This window comes from Drosophila bipectinata, chromosome 2L (genome assembly GCF_030179905.1).
Source record: "Drosophila bipectinata strain 14024-0381.07 chromosome 2L, DbipHiC1v2, whole genome shotgun sequence".
Classification (NCBI taxonomy): Eukaryota; Metazoa; Arthropoda; class Insecta; order Diptera; family Drosophilidae; genus Drosophila; species Drosophila bipectinata.
The window spans coordinates 16,140,273-16,156,729 of NC_091736.1; the positions used below are offsets into that span (position 1 = coordinate 16,140,273).

At 43.7% G+C, this 16,457-nt stretch overlaps 3 protein-coding genes across 5 annotated transcripts; all 3 read left to right on the top strand.

The window, feature by feature from the left end:
• The first annotated feature begins 358 nt into the window (after window positions 1–358).
• Window positions 359–5,948, top strand: LOC108126024 (probable multidrug resistance-associated protein lethal(2)03659). Of its 3 annotated transcripts, none has more exons than XM_017242438.3 (10): window positions 359–412; window positions 895–997; window positions 1,098–1,183; window positions 1,545–1,853; window positions 1,933–2,141; window positions 2,196–3,757; window positions 3,823–4,340; window positions 4,400–4,665; window positions 4,718–5,647; window positions 5,707–5,948. In XM_017242438.3, exons 2-10 carry the CDS (start codon window positions 903–905, stop codon window positions 5,749–5,751), a joined length of 4,020 nt encoding a protein of 1,339 aa, XP_017097927.2. In that variant the 5' UTR covers window positions 359–412; window positions 895–902; the 3' UTR covers window positions 5,752–5,948. The 3 variants fall into 3 exon arrangements, with proteins under 3 accessions (XP_017097927.2, XP_017097925.2, XP_017097928.2); XM_017242436.3 differs by having other exon boundaries at window positions 359–476; window positions 5,707–5,947; XM_017242439.3 differs by lacking the exon at window positions 359–412 and adding an exon at window positions 524–642 and having other exon boundaries at window positions 5,707–5,947.
• A 758-nt stretch (window positions 5,949–6,706) lies between these two features.
• LOC108126025 (probable multidrug resistance-associated protein lethal(2)03659) lies at window positions 6,707–11,702 on the top strand. The gene is made up of 9 exons (XM_017242442.3): window positions 6,707–6,810; window positions 6,869–6,954; window positions 7,332–7,640; window positions 7,708–7,916; window positions 8,126–9,675; window positions 9,741–10,258; window positions 10,324–10,589; window positions 10,648–11,577; window positions 11,647–11,702. The coding sequence occupies exons 1-9, from the start codon at window positions 6,716–6,718 to the stop codon at window positions 11,689–11,691; spliced, it is 4,008 nt and encodes a 1,335-aa protein (XP_017097931.2). The 5' UTR covers window positions 6,707–6,715; the 3' UTR covers window positions 11,692–11,702.
• A 139-nt stretch (window positions 11,703–11,841) lies between these two features.
• On the top strand, window positions 11,842–16,422 carry LOC108125976 (probable multidrug resistance-associated protein lethal(2)03659). The gene is made up of 8 exons (XM_017242363.3): window positions 11,842–12,037; window positions 12,102–12,187; window positions 12,341–12,649; window positions 12,705–12,913; window positions 12,973–14,546; window positions 14,599–15,104; window positions 15,158–15,423; window positions 15,478–16,422. Exons 1-8 carry the CDS (start codon window positions 11,961–11,963, stop codon window positions 16,420–16,422), a joined length of 3,972 nt encoding a protein of 1,323 aa, XP_017097852.2. The 5' UTR covers window positions 11,842–11,960.
• Window positions 16,423–16,457: the final 35 nt, after the last annotated feature.

Below are 16,457 nucleotides of genomic sequence, written 5' to 3' on the forward strand. Positions count from 1 at the left end.
AGATAAGTTTTTTCCCAAAATCTAAACTAGAAGAGAGTGACCATGTTGATAAAGAACTCGAATAATCAAATACTGGGTTGATCTTAAATAAAGTTTTGAGGTTTTAGTACATATTCTTAAAGAATAATTATATTTACATTTTTGTCAACATTTTATTGTTCTCTAGAGAACAGATCTTTATTATTTTTATCTAATAGGAAATTTTTTTTAATTTTCCCGATAAGTAAACTAGGTAAGCTATAGTAGTGTTATAAGAATTACTGGGTATTTTACAGTCGACCCACTTAATTATTCGACTTTTTTTTGTCATGGTGAAAAGAGTATTATTCCAAAGTCGAGAGCAGCAGTTGGCTCTTGGTCTCCGAGGCACGCGGTCGGATTTTTAAGATTCGGACTCGGACCCTCACAAAGGGTATTATTATTACTTTGGTCAAAAGTGTGCAGCGCCGGGAAGGAGACATCTCCGACCATATTAAGTATAAATACTCCTGATCGGAACAGCATTATGAATCGATAAATCGACTTATAAATAAACACGACTGTCTGTCTGCCTTAGTTAGCGAACTATTTTCGCTGTTTTAAATCTATCAACTGGAATCTTTGCAGACATCCTTGGAGGGGTCTTTAAGGGACGTCTTTAAGGTGACTTTACTCAAAGCTGCCATTAAACTGAACGAATTTTTAATGTTAGAAGAATTTCTATAGATTCTTTCTGTAGTCAGTTGATCAAAAGTATAAAATAATATAAAGATCGAAGGATCTATACCTTCAATACAAATGAACGCTTCGAAATGTTTTTATAAGTGTCTATAAAGTCTAATAATTCTTATGCCTTTCAACTGACTAAATTCCCAACTAATTCAATATGGCACATTTGTTTTTACTCGAATGTAGAGGTGACGATGGGGGAAAAATGTGTACTGAAAGCAGTGACGTCTGATGATCTTCCTGAGAACCCTCGGGAATATTCAAACTGTATTTCAGCCGCCAGTTTCTGGTAAGTCTTTATAAAAATATAATTCATTAAATATAAAATTAATTATTCATAATTTATAAAATAAAAACTAAAAGGTTTATATTTTAATAAAATATTTCAGGTATACAATACCTACGTTTATCAAAGGAAGTAAAAATACATTAAATGTTACGGATTTATATAAGGTTTTGAAGGAGCATAAGTCCGGTATGAATAATTTTCCTTAGTTTTATTTGTATAGCATTTTTTATGAAGAGTCTGGATTTCCAGACATATCGTTTATAATGCTAAGAAAACATAATTTTTTTATGAAGGTTCCTAAACAAGTTATGTTTTATAAAGGTTAGTAGTCGATAAATCGACTTATAAATAAACATGACTTTCTGTTTGCTTTAGTTAGCGAACTAGTTTCGCTGTTTTAAATCTATCAACTGGCTTTTATAAACACGTGTTGAATGATAAGACATGTTTTTTTTAACAGCTACAGATATAACAGTAAAATAATTAAAACTTTAATCTTCTTTGGAAAATTTAGATAACATTTGAATGAATGGTTCGTATCTTGTAGACAAGTTGGGCAATGAATTAGCTTCCTTATGGAGCCAGGAACTGAAAACTTCCAATGGGAGTCCGAATCTCTTGAGAGTCCTTCTACGGCGATTTGGATGGCAATTCGGAATCCTGGGCCTAGTCATATTAATGGTGGAAATACTGTTTCGAGCGATGCAACCTTTCTTCCTGGTAAAGCTTATTTCCTACTTTAACGATGGATCTCATTCTGTGGAGACCGGATACATCTATGCAGGCGGACTGATTCTAAGTTCCGCTCTGTATACCTTGAATGTATATCCATGCGCATTTGCCGTTGCACATATGGGTATGTTGAGTTTTGATCTTAACCTAAAAGCTCTGCTGACCTAAAACCTTAATTATATAAAATTCGATTGGAATTCCAGCATTCAAGATCCGTGTGGGCCTTGGCAGCTTAGTCTATCAGAAGGCACTACGGCTGAGCAAGACCGCCTTGGGAGCTACCACGGCAGGACACGTGGTTAACCTTATATCTAACGACCTGGGTCGGTTGACCAACAATACGTATTACGGACATTATTTATTAGTGGGTCCTCTGGAAACCCTTCTAGTCACTTATCTAATGTACTCGGAGGTAAATTTAGATTAGCTTTGTTTTGTTATTTTAACCATTTTTAAATGTATGCAGATTGGAGTGGCTGCCGTATTTGGAATTGCCTTTATGATGATATTCATTCCCTTAAATCTTTACCTCGGAAAAAAGACCGCCGCTCTACGACTGAAAAGTGCGGAGAAAACCGACGATCGAGTTCGCTTGATGGGCGAGATAATCTCGGGCATTCAGGTGATCAAAATGTATGCCTGGGAGCTACCCTTTGAGCGGATCGTGTCCTACGCCAGGAAGTTGGAAATTAAGGCCCTTCGCCATAAGGCCTACCTTGGAGGCATCAACCAATCCCAAATATTCTTTGTATCGCGTACCTCCATTTTCATCAGTTTAATGAGCTTTGTGATAATTGGAAATACTCTCAGTCCGCAAGTAGCCTTCCTCATCACCGCATACCACAATCTTCTGAAAGTTACAATGAGTAACTTCTTTGCGGCTGCCATAACTCAGTCAGCCGATTATATGGTTTCCTTAAGGCGGGTCCAGAACTTTTTGCAATTGGAAGAGACGACTGAATTGGACGTAGTGGTAGAATCAGAAAAGGGCGCGGGAAAGGAACGATATATATCACTTTCCGACAAACCCGAAAAGGATGCTTCGCAGAATCCCCAACTCGCCATATCTGGGTTGAAAGCGAAGTGGGACCGCAAATCACCTGAGTACACTTTGAATGGTATAAACTTGAGGGTGAACCCCGGAAGCTTACTGGCCGTTGTGGGTCTCACTGGATCGGGTAAGTCCAGTCTAATCCAAGCCATTCTCGGCGAACTGCCCATCGAGTCGGGCGAGATCAAGAAGAATGGGTCCCTGTCGTATGCCGCCCAGGAACCCTGGCTGTTCTCCGGCACCGTGCGCCAAAACATCCTGTTTGGCCAACCCATGGACCACCAAAGGTACTGGCAAGTGGTGAAGGACTGCGCTCTTGAGCGTGACTTTGATCTTCTTCCATATAAGGACCAAACGTATGTGGGAGATCGCGGAGCTTCCCTTTCGGGAGGGCAGAAGGCGAGGATCAGCTTGGCCAGGGCCGTGTACCGGGAGGCCTCCATCTACCTCTTGGACGATCCACTTAGTGCGGTGGACCCCCATGTGGCTCGCCACCTCTTTGAGAAGTGTATACGGGGTTATTTGCGCGATCGCATTGTTATCCTGGTCACTCATCAATTGCAGTTTCTTCAAAATGTCGACCACATCCTGATCATGGAAAAGGGTCAGGTGAATGCTGTGGGAACGTATCAGTCTCTACATGAATCGGGTATGAATTTTGCTACCATGTTGGCCGATCCAGAAGGGGAAGGACGGGATGCTGCTGCTTCTCCAAGTAGTGAACTAAAGAGCGAACAGGCTAATACTTCCGAATCTACTTCTCCGAATCGTGTCGCGGAACCTCAAAAGGAACCATCGGATCCTGAGGCAGAGCAGATGATTACCCAGGAGCACCAGGAAACTGGAACAGTCGGCCTGGATCTTTACGGAAAATACTGCAAGGCCGGCGGTGGTTTCTTCGTATTCTCGCTGATAATGGGCTTTTGCTTGCTCTCGCAGGCAGTGGCTTCGCTAGGTGACTACTTCCTTAATTACTGGTGAGATATTTTCCAAGTATTGAAAAGGTTTCGAGTGGCACATAACTATGATGGATAAATTTCAGGGTAACCAAGAGAGGAACTTTAGTTCAGCCTGGAAACTTCACAGTCGTTTCCGGCGATCTGGAGTCGCATATTTCGGTGCGGTTGCATGAACTTGGCTGGTCGGTGGAACCCGAAACGCTGGACACCTATATTTTCACACTGATCACCGTTCTGACCATTGTGGTGATAGTATCCCGATTCTTTGTGTTCTACAATGCGGCAATGAGGGCTTCCATTCGGCTGCACAGGTCTATGTTACGCGGAGTCACTCGAGCCGCCATGTACTTCTTCCACACGAACCCGTCAGGAAGAATCCTGAACCGTTTTACTAAGGACTTGGGCCAATTGGACGAGGAGTTGCCCTCCATCATGTTAAATGTTATGCAGGTCTTCCTGGAACTAGGCGGAATAGTGATCCTCATTGCCATTGTGAACCCAGTATTCCTGTTTCCAACGGTGGTAGTCGGAGTTATTTTCTATCAGCTGCGGGCCTTTTACTTGAAGACATCCCAGGATTTAAAGCGCATTGAGGCCATTAGTAAGGATTGTTTAAGAATGTTTTTATAGAAAAGAAGGTATAAGGTCCTTCCTTTTTAGCACGTTCTCCTGTCTACTCGCATGTAAATGCCACGTTGACGGGTCTAACCACAATTCGAGCCTTTGGGGCTCAGCGTGTTCTGGAGGCAGAATTCAACAACTACCAGGACTTGCACAGCTCAGCTTTTTATATGTTTTTCAGCACATCTCGCGCCTTCGGATATTGGCTGGATAGCCTGTGTGTGATCTACCTCGGAATTATAACGCTAAGCTTCTTTATATTTCCTCCGGCCAATGGTGGTGATGTGGGTTTGGCCATAACACAGGTGGGTAAACCTGAAAGGCCCAACCCAAAACAAGTAATATTTTGTTTTACAGGCTATGTGTATGTCTGGAATGGTGCAATGGGGAATTGGTCAGACTGCGGTCTTGGAAAACTCTATGACTGCAGTGGAGCGAGTAGTCGAGTACGAGGACATTGAGCCAGAGGGTGAGCTAGAGGCACCAGATGGGAAGAAACCTCCAAAGTCATGGCCGGAGAAGGGAAAAATAATCTTCGACGAGCTCAGTCTTCGTTACGTGCCCGATCCGAAGGCGGACAAAGTCCTGAAGTCTCTCAGCTTTGAGATCAAGCCCCGAGAGAAGGTGGGCATCGTGGGACGCACCGGGGCGGGCAAGTCGTCACTGATCAACGCCCTGTTCCGCCTGTCCTACAACGACGGATCCATCATCATCGATAAGAAAGACACCAACGCAATGGGCCTACATGATCTGCGTAGCAAGATCTCCATTATTCCCCAGGAACCGGTGCTCTTCTCTGGTAGTATGCGCTACAACCTAGATCCCTTCGAGGAGTACAGTGATGAGAAACTTTGGCGTTCCCTGGAGGAGGTAAAGCTAAAGGAAGTGGTGGCGGATCTTCCTAGCGGGCTCCAGAGCAGGATCACGGAGGGCGGTAACAATTTCAGTGTGGGTCAGCGTCAGTTGGTCTGCCTGGCCAGGGCTATTCTGCGCGAGAATCGCATCCTGGTGATGGACGAGGCCACGGCTAATGTGGATCCCCAGACGGACGGCCTCATCCAGGCAACGATCCGGAACAAGTTCAAGGAGTGCACAGTTCTCACGATAGCCCATCGCCTGCACACGATCATGGACTCGGACAAGGTTTTAGTCATGGATGCCGGACGGGTGGTGGAGTTTGGCACTCCGTACGAGCTGTTGACGGAGGCAGACTCCAAGGTGTTCCATGGCATGGTGAAGCAGGCAGGGCAGGCTACCTACGACGGTCTGCTCAAGATAGCAAAAAAAGTATGAAAAAACTAATATGGGAGTAAATTTGTACTCATCTTTCTTTATTTTAATTTCAGGCATTTGAAGATGGAAAGCACCAAAGTCGGCGCCTTTCTTCTTAAGACTTTAGAGAGACCTACCCAATGTTATTGCTTGGATAACCTATTCACTGTCGGGATTAGATAGATTAACTCATATTTGTATTTTTAAATGCCTCGGTAGCTTTAATTACTGCTTACTTGTTTATGTTACGTTCATTAACTACAAAGAAGTGCCTCTCAAAATAAATTCAATATGAACTGTCTCAAGAAATCCAAAATGTCCAATACATTCATAGCAATTAACAATACTTCTCTAATAAAATATACTTGAAAAACGCGCGGGTTTCGAAATTTGAATTTGTTATCTATAATCTGTACTAAAAGCAAAAACTATTTATTATCAGCAAGTTTATTTCTTTATTATTTTAATATGACAGGGATTTGTTTATCAATTTTTTAAAAAATTAAATACATGGATAATGTACGCAAACCACTTTTTGTTGTCAATTTGTAGGTGGTTACTTTTTCCCAAAAACTCAAATTTCTCGCACTTTATTAAAAACTAGAAGAGAGTTAACTATACTGATAAAAAAACTCGTATAATCAAATACTGGTTTGAGCTCAAGGGTAGTATAGGGAATTACTTTTTCAAAATTAGTTTTTTTTTGATTCTATAAGCATTATTATTTTGTTTCCAAAGACATCTAAAAACGATTTCTTGTTGGGCGTTGACTTTTCTTTATTCTAGTCTATTTGTGAAAAAATTCGTATTATTTTTTGTCTACAAAAATAAAGTACTAGGTATTTTACAGTCGAGACACTAAACACTTATATTTTTTGGCTTGGTATAAACATTGATAATCAAAAGTAAAGAGCAGCAGTTGGCTTCCGTTCTCCTAGACACGCGGTCGGATTTCATCATCAGTATTGTTTTCAATTAGTTTTGTGTGGAATAAAATAGAATAGATTGATTTTAACTGTGAATTTAGAGCTTATTTCAAGGGAGTCTATTAAACTTAATAGTCTTTAGGCCTTAAAGTTGAAAATGGGGGAAAAATGTGTAATGAAAGCAGTGACTTCGGATGATCTCCCGGAAAATCCCCGGGAACATTCAAACTTTATTTCAGCCCACAGCTTTTGGTAGGTCTTTAAAAAAAACTATAAACTAGTAAGAAATAATTTGAATAAAATATTTCAGGTATACAATACCTATGTTTGTTAAAGGAAGCAAAATAACGTTAAATGTTACGGACTTATATAAGGTCTTAAAGGAGCACAAGTCTGGTACGATTAGTTTAATATAAATACTAAGTTTAATCACTAACCATATTTTAAGCATATGCTGTATGGTTAGTGGTTTAATGCAATAGACATTTTTAAAAGAAAAGCCTCGATTTTATTCAGGATAAAGAGATTTTATTAAAATGGTTTCTAAATATCTTATGTTTAAATAAGGTTAGTAGCCATCCAACTTATATCAAGATATTTTATGATGTCTGGAAACATATTTAGTGATGTAGTAATGATAATACGATAAGATATGGTTTCGTATAAAAAGAATGTCATCTTACAGTAAAATAATAAAATCTTTTAATAATATAAACTCTTTAGGAAAATTTCATATTTGATAAGATTTTTATTAATGTTTTCTCCCCTTTTAGAGAAATTGGGCAATGAATTAGGTACCTTATGGGACCAAGAAGTAAAAACGAGCAATGGGAATCCCAATCTTTTTAGAGTCCTTCTGCGACAGTTCGGATGTTATTTCGGATTCCTCGGATTATTTATATTAATTGTGGAAATATGCTTTCGCGCGATGCAACCTTACTTCCTGTTGAAGCTCATATCCTACTTCAACCAAGGATCTGATTCCGTGGAGACCGGATACATATATGCAGGCGGACTGATCCTGACTCTCGCCCTCCTTACTATCAATATATATCCGTACTTGTTCACTATTAGAAACCTGGGTATGTTGGTAGTTATCTGGATAAATACCGGAGCCCTTGATCCCATCATTTCCGATTGAAATTGCAGGCTTTAAGATCCGTGTGGGCCTAAGCAGCTTGGTCTATCAGAAGGCTCTACGGCTGAGCAGGACTGCATTAGGAGACACCACGACCGGACATGTAGTGAATCTTATATCAAACGACCTTGGCCGCTTGACTACCGATTCATATTATGGACATTATTTAATAGTGGGCCCTCTGCAAACCCTTCTTATTACATATCTGATGTACTCTGAGGTAAATATTTCATTTGATTTTTGTATAACCTTTTAGAGGAAATAACAATTTGGCTGAAAGCTACAAAATGCACATTTCATAAGAATCCTCAGACTATATTCTATAGCTGACTTTCGAGAACCAGCTTGACCTCAAAGCTAAGATATGTTTGGCGGCATTTTACGGAGGTACATTTAAGCACATACCTTTCTTCTTTTTATTTCTTCTAGATTGGAGTGGCAGCTTTAATTGGAGTTGGCTTCATGATGCTTTTCATTCCCTTAAATCTTTACCTTGGGAAACAGACCGCCGCTTTACGACTGAAAAGTGCAGAGAAAACCGACGATCGAGTTCGCTTGATGGGCGAGATAATCTCGGGCATTCAGGTGATCAAAATGTATGCCTGGGAGCTGCCCTTTGAGCGAATCGTATCCTACGCCAGGAAGTTGGAAATTAAGGCACTTCGCCATAAGGCCTACCTTGGAGGTATCACAAAATCCCTAATATTCTTTGTATCGCGAACCTCCATTTTCATCAGTTTAATGAGCTTTGCGATAATTGGAAACACTCTTAGTCCGCAAGTGGCCTTCTTCGTCACAGCTTACTACAATATCCTTAAAATTACGTTGAGTAATTTATTTGCTGCTGCCATAACTCAGTCAGCCGATTATATGGTTTCCTTAAGACGGGTCCAGAACTTTTTACAATTAGAAGAGACGACTGAATTGGAAATAGTGGTAGAATCAGAAAAGGGCGCGGGAAAGGAACGATATATATCACTTTCCGAAAAACCCGAAAAGGATGCTTCGCAGAATCCCCAACTCGCCATATCTGGGTTGAAAGCGAAGTGGGACCGCAAATCACCTGAGTACACTTTGAATGGTATAAACTTGAGGGTGAACCACGGAAGCTTACTGGCTGTTGTGGGTCTCACTGGGTCGGGTAAGTCCAGTCTAATCCAAGCCATTCTCGGCGAACTGCCCATCGAGTCGGGCGAGATCAAGAAGAATGGGTCCGTGTCGTATGCCGCCCAGGAACCCTGGCTCTTCTCCGGTACCGTGCGCCAAAACATCCTGTTTGGCCAACCCATGGACCACCAAAGGTACTGGCAAGTGGTGAAGGACTGCGCTCTTGAGCGTGACTTTGATCTTCTTCCATATAAGGACCAAACGTATGTGGGAGATCGCGGAGCTTCCCTTTCGGGAGGGCAGAAGGCGAGGATCAGCTTGGCCAGGGCCGTGTACCGGGAGGCCTCCATCTACCTCTTGGACGATCCACTTAGTGCGGTGGACCCCCATGTGGCTCGCCACCTCTTTGAGAAGTGTATACGGGGTTATTTGCGCGATCGCATTGTTATCCTGGTCACTCATCAATTGCAGTTTCTTCAAAATGTCGACCAGATCCTGATCATGGAAAAGGGTCAGGTGAATGCTGTGGGAACGTATCAGTCTCTACACGAATCGGGTCTGAATTTTGCTACCATGTTGGCCGATCCAAAAGGGGAAGGGCGGGATGCTGCTGCTTCTCCAAGTAGTGAACTAAAGAGCGAACAAGCTAATACTTCTCCGAGTCTTGTCGTGGAACCTCAAAAGGAACCATCGGATCCTGAGGCAGAGCAGATGATTACCCAGGAGCACCAGGAAACTGGAACAGTCGGCCTGGATCTTTACGGAAAATACTGCAAGGCCGGCGGTGGCTTCTTCGTCTTCTCGCTGATAATGGGTTTTTGTTTGCTCTCTCAGGCAGTGGCTTCGCTAGGTGACTACTTCCTTAATTACTGGTGAGATATTTTCCAAGTATTGAAAAGGTTTCGAGTGGCACATAACTATGATCGATAAATTTCAGGGTAACCAAGAGGGGCACTTTAGTTCAGCCTGGAAACTCCACATTTGTTTCCGGCGATCTGGAGTCGCATATTTCGGTGCGGTTGCATGAACTGGGCTGGTCAGTGGAACCCGAAACGCTGGACACCTATATTTTTACACTGATCACCGTCCTGACCATTGTGGTGATAGTATCCCGATTCTTTGTGTTCTACAATGCGGCAATGAGGGCTTCCATTCGGCTGCACAGGTCTATGTTACACGGAGTCACTCGAGCCGCCATGTACTTCTTCCATACGAACCCGTCAGGAAGAATCCTGAACCGTTTTACTAAGGACTTGGGCCAATTGGACGAGGAGTTGCCCTCCATCATGTTAAATGTTATGCAGGTCTTCCTGGAACTAGGCGGAATAGTCTTCCTCATTGCCATTGTGAACCCAGTATTCCTGTTACCAACGGTGGTAGTCGGAGTTATTTTCTATCAGCTGCGGGCCTTTTACTTGAAGACATCCCAGGATTTAAAGCGCATTGAGGCCATTAGTAAGGATTTTTTAAGAATGTTTTTATAGAAGAGGAGTTATAATCGTATCCTTTTCTCGTCACAGCACGTTCTCCTGTCTACTCGCATGTAAATGCCACGTTGACGGGTCTAACCACAATTCGAGCCTTCGGAGCTCAGTGCATTTTAGAAAAGGAATTTGATAGCTACCAGGACATGCACAGCTCAGCCTTTTATATGTTTATGAGCACATCCGGCGCCTTCGGATACTGGCTCGAAATTCTTTGTGTCATCTACATAGCAGTCATTGCGCTTAGTTTCTTTATCTTTCCTCCGTCCAGTGGAGGCGATGTGGGTCTAGCCATAACACAAGTGGGTAAACATCAAAGCAATTCCGAATTTCTATAATTTTAATATTTATACTTTACAGGCTATGGGCATGACAGGTATAGTGCAATGGGGAATGCGTCAGACTGCGGACTTGGAAAACACTATGACTGTAGTGGAGCGAGTGGTCGAGTACGCGGACATTGAGCCAGAGGGTGAGCTAGAGGCACCGGCTGACGAAAAGCCTCCAGAGACATGGCCAGAGCAGGGTAGCATCCTGTTTGAAGATCTCAGTCTACGATACGTGCCCGATCCTAAAGCGGACAACGTTTTAAAGTCCCTTAGTTTTGCGATCAAGCCTCGCGAAAAGGTGGGGATCGTAGGTCGCACCGGGGCAGGAAAGTCCTCACTGATTAATGCCCTGTTCCGCTTGTCCTACAACGACGGATCCATCATCATCGATAAGAGAGACACCAACGCAATGGGCCTGCATGATCTGCGTAGCAAGATCTCCATTATTCCCCAGGAACCTGTTCTCTTCTCTGGCAGTATGCGGTACAACCTAGATCCCTTCGAGGAGTACAGTGATGAGAAACTTTGGCGTTCCCTGGAAGAGGTAAAGCTCAAGGAAGTGGTGGCCGATCTTCCTAGCGGATTAAAAAGCCAAATCACGGAGGGCGGCACCAATTTCAGTGTGGGTCAGCGTCAGTTGGTCTGCTTGGCCAGGGCCATTCTTCGGGAGAACCGCATCCTGGTGATGGACGAGGCCACGGCCAATGTAGATCCCCAGACGGACGGCCTCATCCAGGCCACCATCAGAAACAAGTTCAAGGAGTGCACAGTTCTCACGATAGCCCATCGCCTGCACACGATCATGGACTCGGACAAGGTGCTGGTCATGGATGCCGGTCGGGTGGTGGAATTCGGCACTCCCTACGAGCTGCTGACGGCGGCAGACTCCAAGGTTTTCCATGGCATGGTGAAGCAGACGGGGCCGGCCACCTACGACGCGCTGCTTAAGATTGCACAAAGGGTACGATCCTTTTGATATACATTGGTAATCCATGGTTTCTAACTAAGATCTCCTTAAATTATTTTTCAGTACTTCGAAAGCGGAAAAGATCTGAAGGGAAGCATCGCCTCTTAAGTTAATAGTTTAAAATTGTTGATCAAATGTGTAAAAATAAAAGGTTATCTTTATATAACTAATCTTTTTGGGGAAAGTAAGTGTCTCAGCCGACATGGTAAGATTAGATTTTTAGGTTTATGTGGGTTGCTTTAGTAGGTTTATGGACTCCCAGGCACGCGGACGTTCTTTAAATTCGAGATACGGAAAGAATTCTTGAATTATTTGAAATGAGGTCAAGGTCGTTTGAGGTGTAGAAACGGATAGTTAAAATTAAACAATTAGATAAAATGCAATCAGTAAATAACGAAGAGCTTCCGGAAAATCCCCGGGAACATTCCAATTTTCTTTTAACGGCATGTTTCTGGTAATTAAATGTATTTTTACCTTTCAAATGGTTTATAAAATTATTGTTCAAATGGTTAATGAAGGTACACTATACCCACTTTTATCAAAGGACGAAAGGATACATTAGGTGCTAATGATTTGTACAAGGTCCTAAAAGAGCACAAGTCTGGTAAGTTTTATTAGTTTATGTTTATGACCTTTAAGAATCAGCTACATAATAAAGTTCTTGAGCTTCATCATTCTAATAGAAAAGACAAGTCGTCTGACAACGGTTTTATCTTTATTTCGACCACTTGGAAATACATATACTGCTCTCTTTTAGATACTCTGGGAAACCAATTAGGTATCCTATGGGACCAAGATATGAAAACTTCAAAGGGTAAGCCCAGCCTTATAAGGGTTCTACTGCGGAAGCATGGCTGGTACTTCGGACTTCTCGGGCTCGTGTTGGTTTTAATGGAGGTTGTGCTCCGAGGACTGCAACCGCTTCTCCTGCGAAGCCTTATATATAAATACAGCCAGGATTCTAGCTCTAAAACGGATGGAAATATTTACGCAGGTGCACTAATATTGTCCAGTAGTCTAGGATCGATTATTACTCATCCATACATGTTCGCAGTGTGCCATGTTTGTAAGTAAAGAACTCTTATTGAATAAAATTTGTTTTGTACAGATTACAATTAAAGGTTTCAAGATCCGCGTGGGCTTGGGCAGCTTGGTCTATCGAAAGGCTCTGCGGCTAAGCAAAGCATCCTTAAATGACACCACGGCAGGACATGTTGTTAATCTGATATCCAACGACTTGGGCCAACTTGACAGCATAATCTACCATGGCCACTATCTGTGGGTGGGTCCTTTGCAAATGTTTCTAATAACTTTTGTAATGTACCAGGAGGTAGGTCCAACTTAGGTCCCACTTTAAAGCTACTGAAGCTACTGATTTTATTTGTTCAGATTGGATTTCCTGCCGTGCTTGGAGTCGCTTTTATGCTGCTCTTCATTCCAATTAATCTATACGTAGGAAAAATTTCGGCACGGCTGAGGATAAAGTCGGTCCAGTGCACCGACGAGCGTGTTCGACTGATGCGCGAGATCATCACGGGCATCCAGGCGATTAAAATGTACGCCTGGGAGCTACCGTTCGAGCGAATCGTGTCCTACATCCGCAAAAAGGAAGTTGATGTTAATCGACGTAGGGACTTCATTACAGTTCTTCACTTCTCCTTGTCCGTGTTTGTTAGTCGTGCCTCGACTTTTATCAGTTTGGTGGGCTACGCTATGATAGCCCAGGTCCTTACATCCGAAGTTGCCTTCCTAATCATCGCTTATTACAACATCCTGCGCGAAACGATGTCGATTTTCTTTGCTATGGGCATTACGCAGACGGCGGAATACTGGGTTTCCCTTAAGCGTGTCCAAGCCTTCTTACAATTGGAAGAGATGGATCAAATAACTGCTGTGGAAGATCCAGAAGAGAATGAGGTTGAGGGGGAGGAAACGACACTACTTTCATCCACTCCTCATACTAAGCTCGTACCTCGTCCATTGGGGGCTGAGCTTTATGTTTATGGATTAACAGCAAAATGGGACCCCAAATCTCCAGAATGCACTCTGAATGAAGTAAGCTTGCAGATAAAATCGGGCACCTTACTGGCGGTTGTGGGTCTCACAGGCTCCGGTAAGTCCAGTTTGCTCCAAGCTATTCTCGGGGAACTGCCCGTCTTGTCGGGAGAGATCAAGAAGAGAGGATCCATATCGTATGCTGCCCAGGAACCGTGGCTCTTCTCCGGAACTGTGCGCCAAAACATCCTCTTTGGACAGCCCATGGACCACCAAAGGTATTGGAAAGTGGTGAAGGATTGTGCTTTAGAGCGTGACTTCGACCTGCTTCCATTTAAGGACCAAACTATTGTGGGCGATCGAGGAGCTTCCCTTTCGGGAGGGCAGAAGGCGAGGATTAGTTTGGCAAGGGCGGTGTATCGGGAAGCCTCCATCTACCTCTTGGACGATCCACTCAGTGCGGTAGATACCCACGTAGCCCGCCACATTTTCGAGAAGTGCATCCGTGGATATCTGCGTGATCGTATCGTCATCCTGGTCACACATCAATTGCAGTTTATTCAGCAATGCGATGAGGTCATGGTGTTGGACAAGGGTCAAGCGGTGGCTGCGGGGTCTTTCGAATCCCTACGTAATTCGGGAGTCGACTTTACAATACTCCTGAAACAAGCAGAGAGCGATGGGACGGAAAAGAAATCGGAGGAGGTGCCAGAAGGCCCTTCGCCATTGAAGATGCAAAGAAACCAGAGTGAGAGGTCCTTAAAGTCCTTGGGGGATCTCAATTCGGATGAAAAGAGCAATAAGCAAGAAAAGGGACAGGAGTACCAGGCCTCTGGCAAGGTCGGACTGGACGTGTACCTAAAATACATGAGGGCTGGCGGAGGCGTGACTGCTTTTTCGCTGATGCTTATAGCCTGGGCCATCTTCCAAGGACTTTCTTCGATGATTGACTTATTCCTGACCCACTGGTGAGAACTGAATACCATAAATGAAACATTAGTATTTCAAATTTATTTTTAGGGTCAATCACAACAAAGGCGAAAATAGTATGGAGGCTTCCGAAGGAAAAGAGTATCAGACGCTCATTTGGCTGCAGGACATGGGCTGGTCGCTGGACCCCAAACATTTTGAAATCTTGGTGTATTTCTTAATAGTAGTTCTAACCAATGTGGCTTATCTTATTGCTATTATGATGCTGTTTAGGTGCACTATAGCGGCCTCTGTTAGGATGCATAATTCCATGTACAGAGGAATTTCCCGAGCTTCCATGTATTTTTTCAACACAAATCCTTCTGGCCAGATTCTGAATCGATTTTCTAAGGACTTAGTTCAGATAGGTGAGGTCCTGCCAAGAGCCTTACAAGACTTCATAAAAAGTTTCTTCGCCCTAATGGGAGTTGCTACTATAATAGCCGTAGTGAATCCTATACTCCTCATTCCGACCATCGTCCTAGGCTTTCTTTTCTATCAGGTGCGCGTTTTTTATTTGAAAACCTCACGGGATTTGAAACGGATTGAGGCCATAGGTAAGTGAGATCTCAAGCCTGTTAGTTAAATATTTTAGTTCTGGATTTCTCAGCTCGATCACCTGTCTACTCACATGTCACGGCATCCCTCTCCGGCTTGTCCACTATTCGGGCCTTTGAGTCTAGGCACCTCCTGGAACAGGAGTTCGATAGTTATCAGGACATGCACAGCTCAGCCCATTTCATGCTATTAAGCTGCTCACGTGCTTTCGCTAATTGGCTGGATTTTTTTTGTGGAATTTACACAGCCATTGTAACGATCAGCTTCTCCTTTTTTCCACCAGAAAATGGAGCTCTGGTGGGACTGGCCATAACTCAGGTGAGAGTCCAATAGCCACTTAAGAAACTCATAATAGTCTATCCATTTTAACAGGCCATGAGCTTAGTAGCTTATGTACAGTGGGGATTGCGTCAATCCGCCGAAGTGGAGAACATTATGACTGCAGTGGAGCGAGTGGTGGAGTATGAGGAAATTGAGCCGGAGGGTGACCTTGAGGCACTTGATGACAAGAAGCCCCCAAAGTCTTGGCCAGAGGAGGGAAACATTGTCTTTGACGAGCTAAGTCTGCGCTACGTGCCCGACCCCAAGGCGGAGAATGTCCTTAAGGCCCTCAGCTTTGAGATCAAGCCTCAGGAGAAGGTGGGCATTGTGGGTCGCACCGGGGCAGGAAAGTCATCACTAATCAACGCCTTGTTCTGCTTGTCCTACAACGACGGAATCATCCTCATCGACAAGAGAGACACCGACGGAATGGGCTTGCATGATCTGCGTAGGAAGATCTCCATTATTCCTCAAGAGCCGGTTCTCTTCTCTGGTAGTATTCGATACAATTTGGATCCCTTTGAGGAGTACAGCGATGAGAAACTTTGGCGTTCTCTGGAAGAGGTAAAGCTCAAGGAAGTAGTAGCGGATTTGCCGTGCGGGCTGCAGAGCAAAATCGCGGACGGTGGAACTAATTTCAGTGTGGGTCAGAGGCAGTTGGTCTGCCTGGCCAGGGCAATTCTCCGCGAGAACCGCATCCTGGTGATGGACGAGGCCACGTCAAATGTAGATCCCCAGACGGACGGCCTCATACAGGCCACCATTCGGAACAAGTTTAAGAAGTGCACAGTGCTCACGATAGCCCATCGCCTGCACACTATCATGGACTCTGACAAGGTGCTGGTCATGGACGCAGGTCGGGTGCTGGAGTTCGGCACTCCCTACGAGCTGCTGACGGAGGCAGACTCCAAGGTGTTCCATGGCATGGTAAAGCAGACGGGGCAGGTTACCTACGACGCGCTGCTCAAGATCGCACAAAGGGTACGATCGTTTTGATAAACCATAAAAAAAATTTGTTCTAACTTAGATTT

Coding starts and splice junctions, on each gene's coding strand:
- LOC108126024 (XM_017242438.3), top strand. CDS start 903: ATGGGGGAAAAATGTGTACTGAAAGCAGTGACGTCTGATGATCTTCCT. Junction 3,758..3,822: donor GACTACTTCCTTAATTACTG/GTGAGATATTTT, acceptor GATAAATTTCAG/GGTAACCAAGAGAGGAACTT. Junction 5,648..5,706: donor TGCTCAAGATAGCAAAAAAA/GTATGAAAAAAC, acceptor TTTTAATTTCAG/GCATTTGAAGATGGAAAGCA.
- LOC108126025 (XM_017242442.3), top strand. CDS start 6,716: ATGGGGGAAAAATGTGTAATGAAAGCAGTGACTTCGGATGATCTCCCG. Junction 9,676..9,740: donor GACTACTTCCTTAATTACTG/GTGAGATATTTT, acceptor GATAAATTTCAG/GGTAACCAAGAGGGGCACTT. Junction 10,590..10,647: donor TGGGTCTAGCCATAACACAA/GTGGGTAAACAT, acceptor TATACTTTACAG/GCTATGGGCATGACAGGTAT.
- LOC108125976 (XM_017242363.3), top strand. CDS start 11,961: ATGCAATCAGTAAATAACGAAGAGCTTCCGGAAAATCCCCGGGAACAT. Junction 15,105..15,157: donor GAAACGGATTGAGGCCATAG/GTAAGTGAGATC, acceptor TGGATTTCTCAG/CTCGATCACCTGTCTACTCA. Junction 15,424..15,477: donor TGGGACTGGCCATAACTCAG/GTGAGAGTCCAA, acceptor CCATTTTAACAG/GCCATGAGCTTAGTAGCTTA.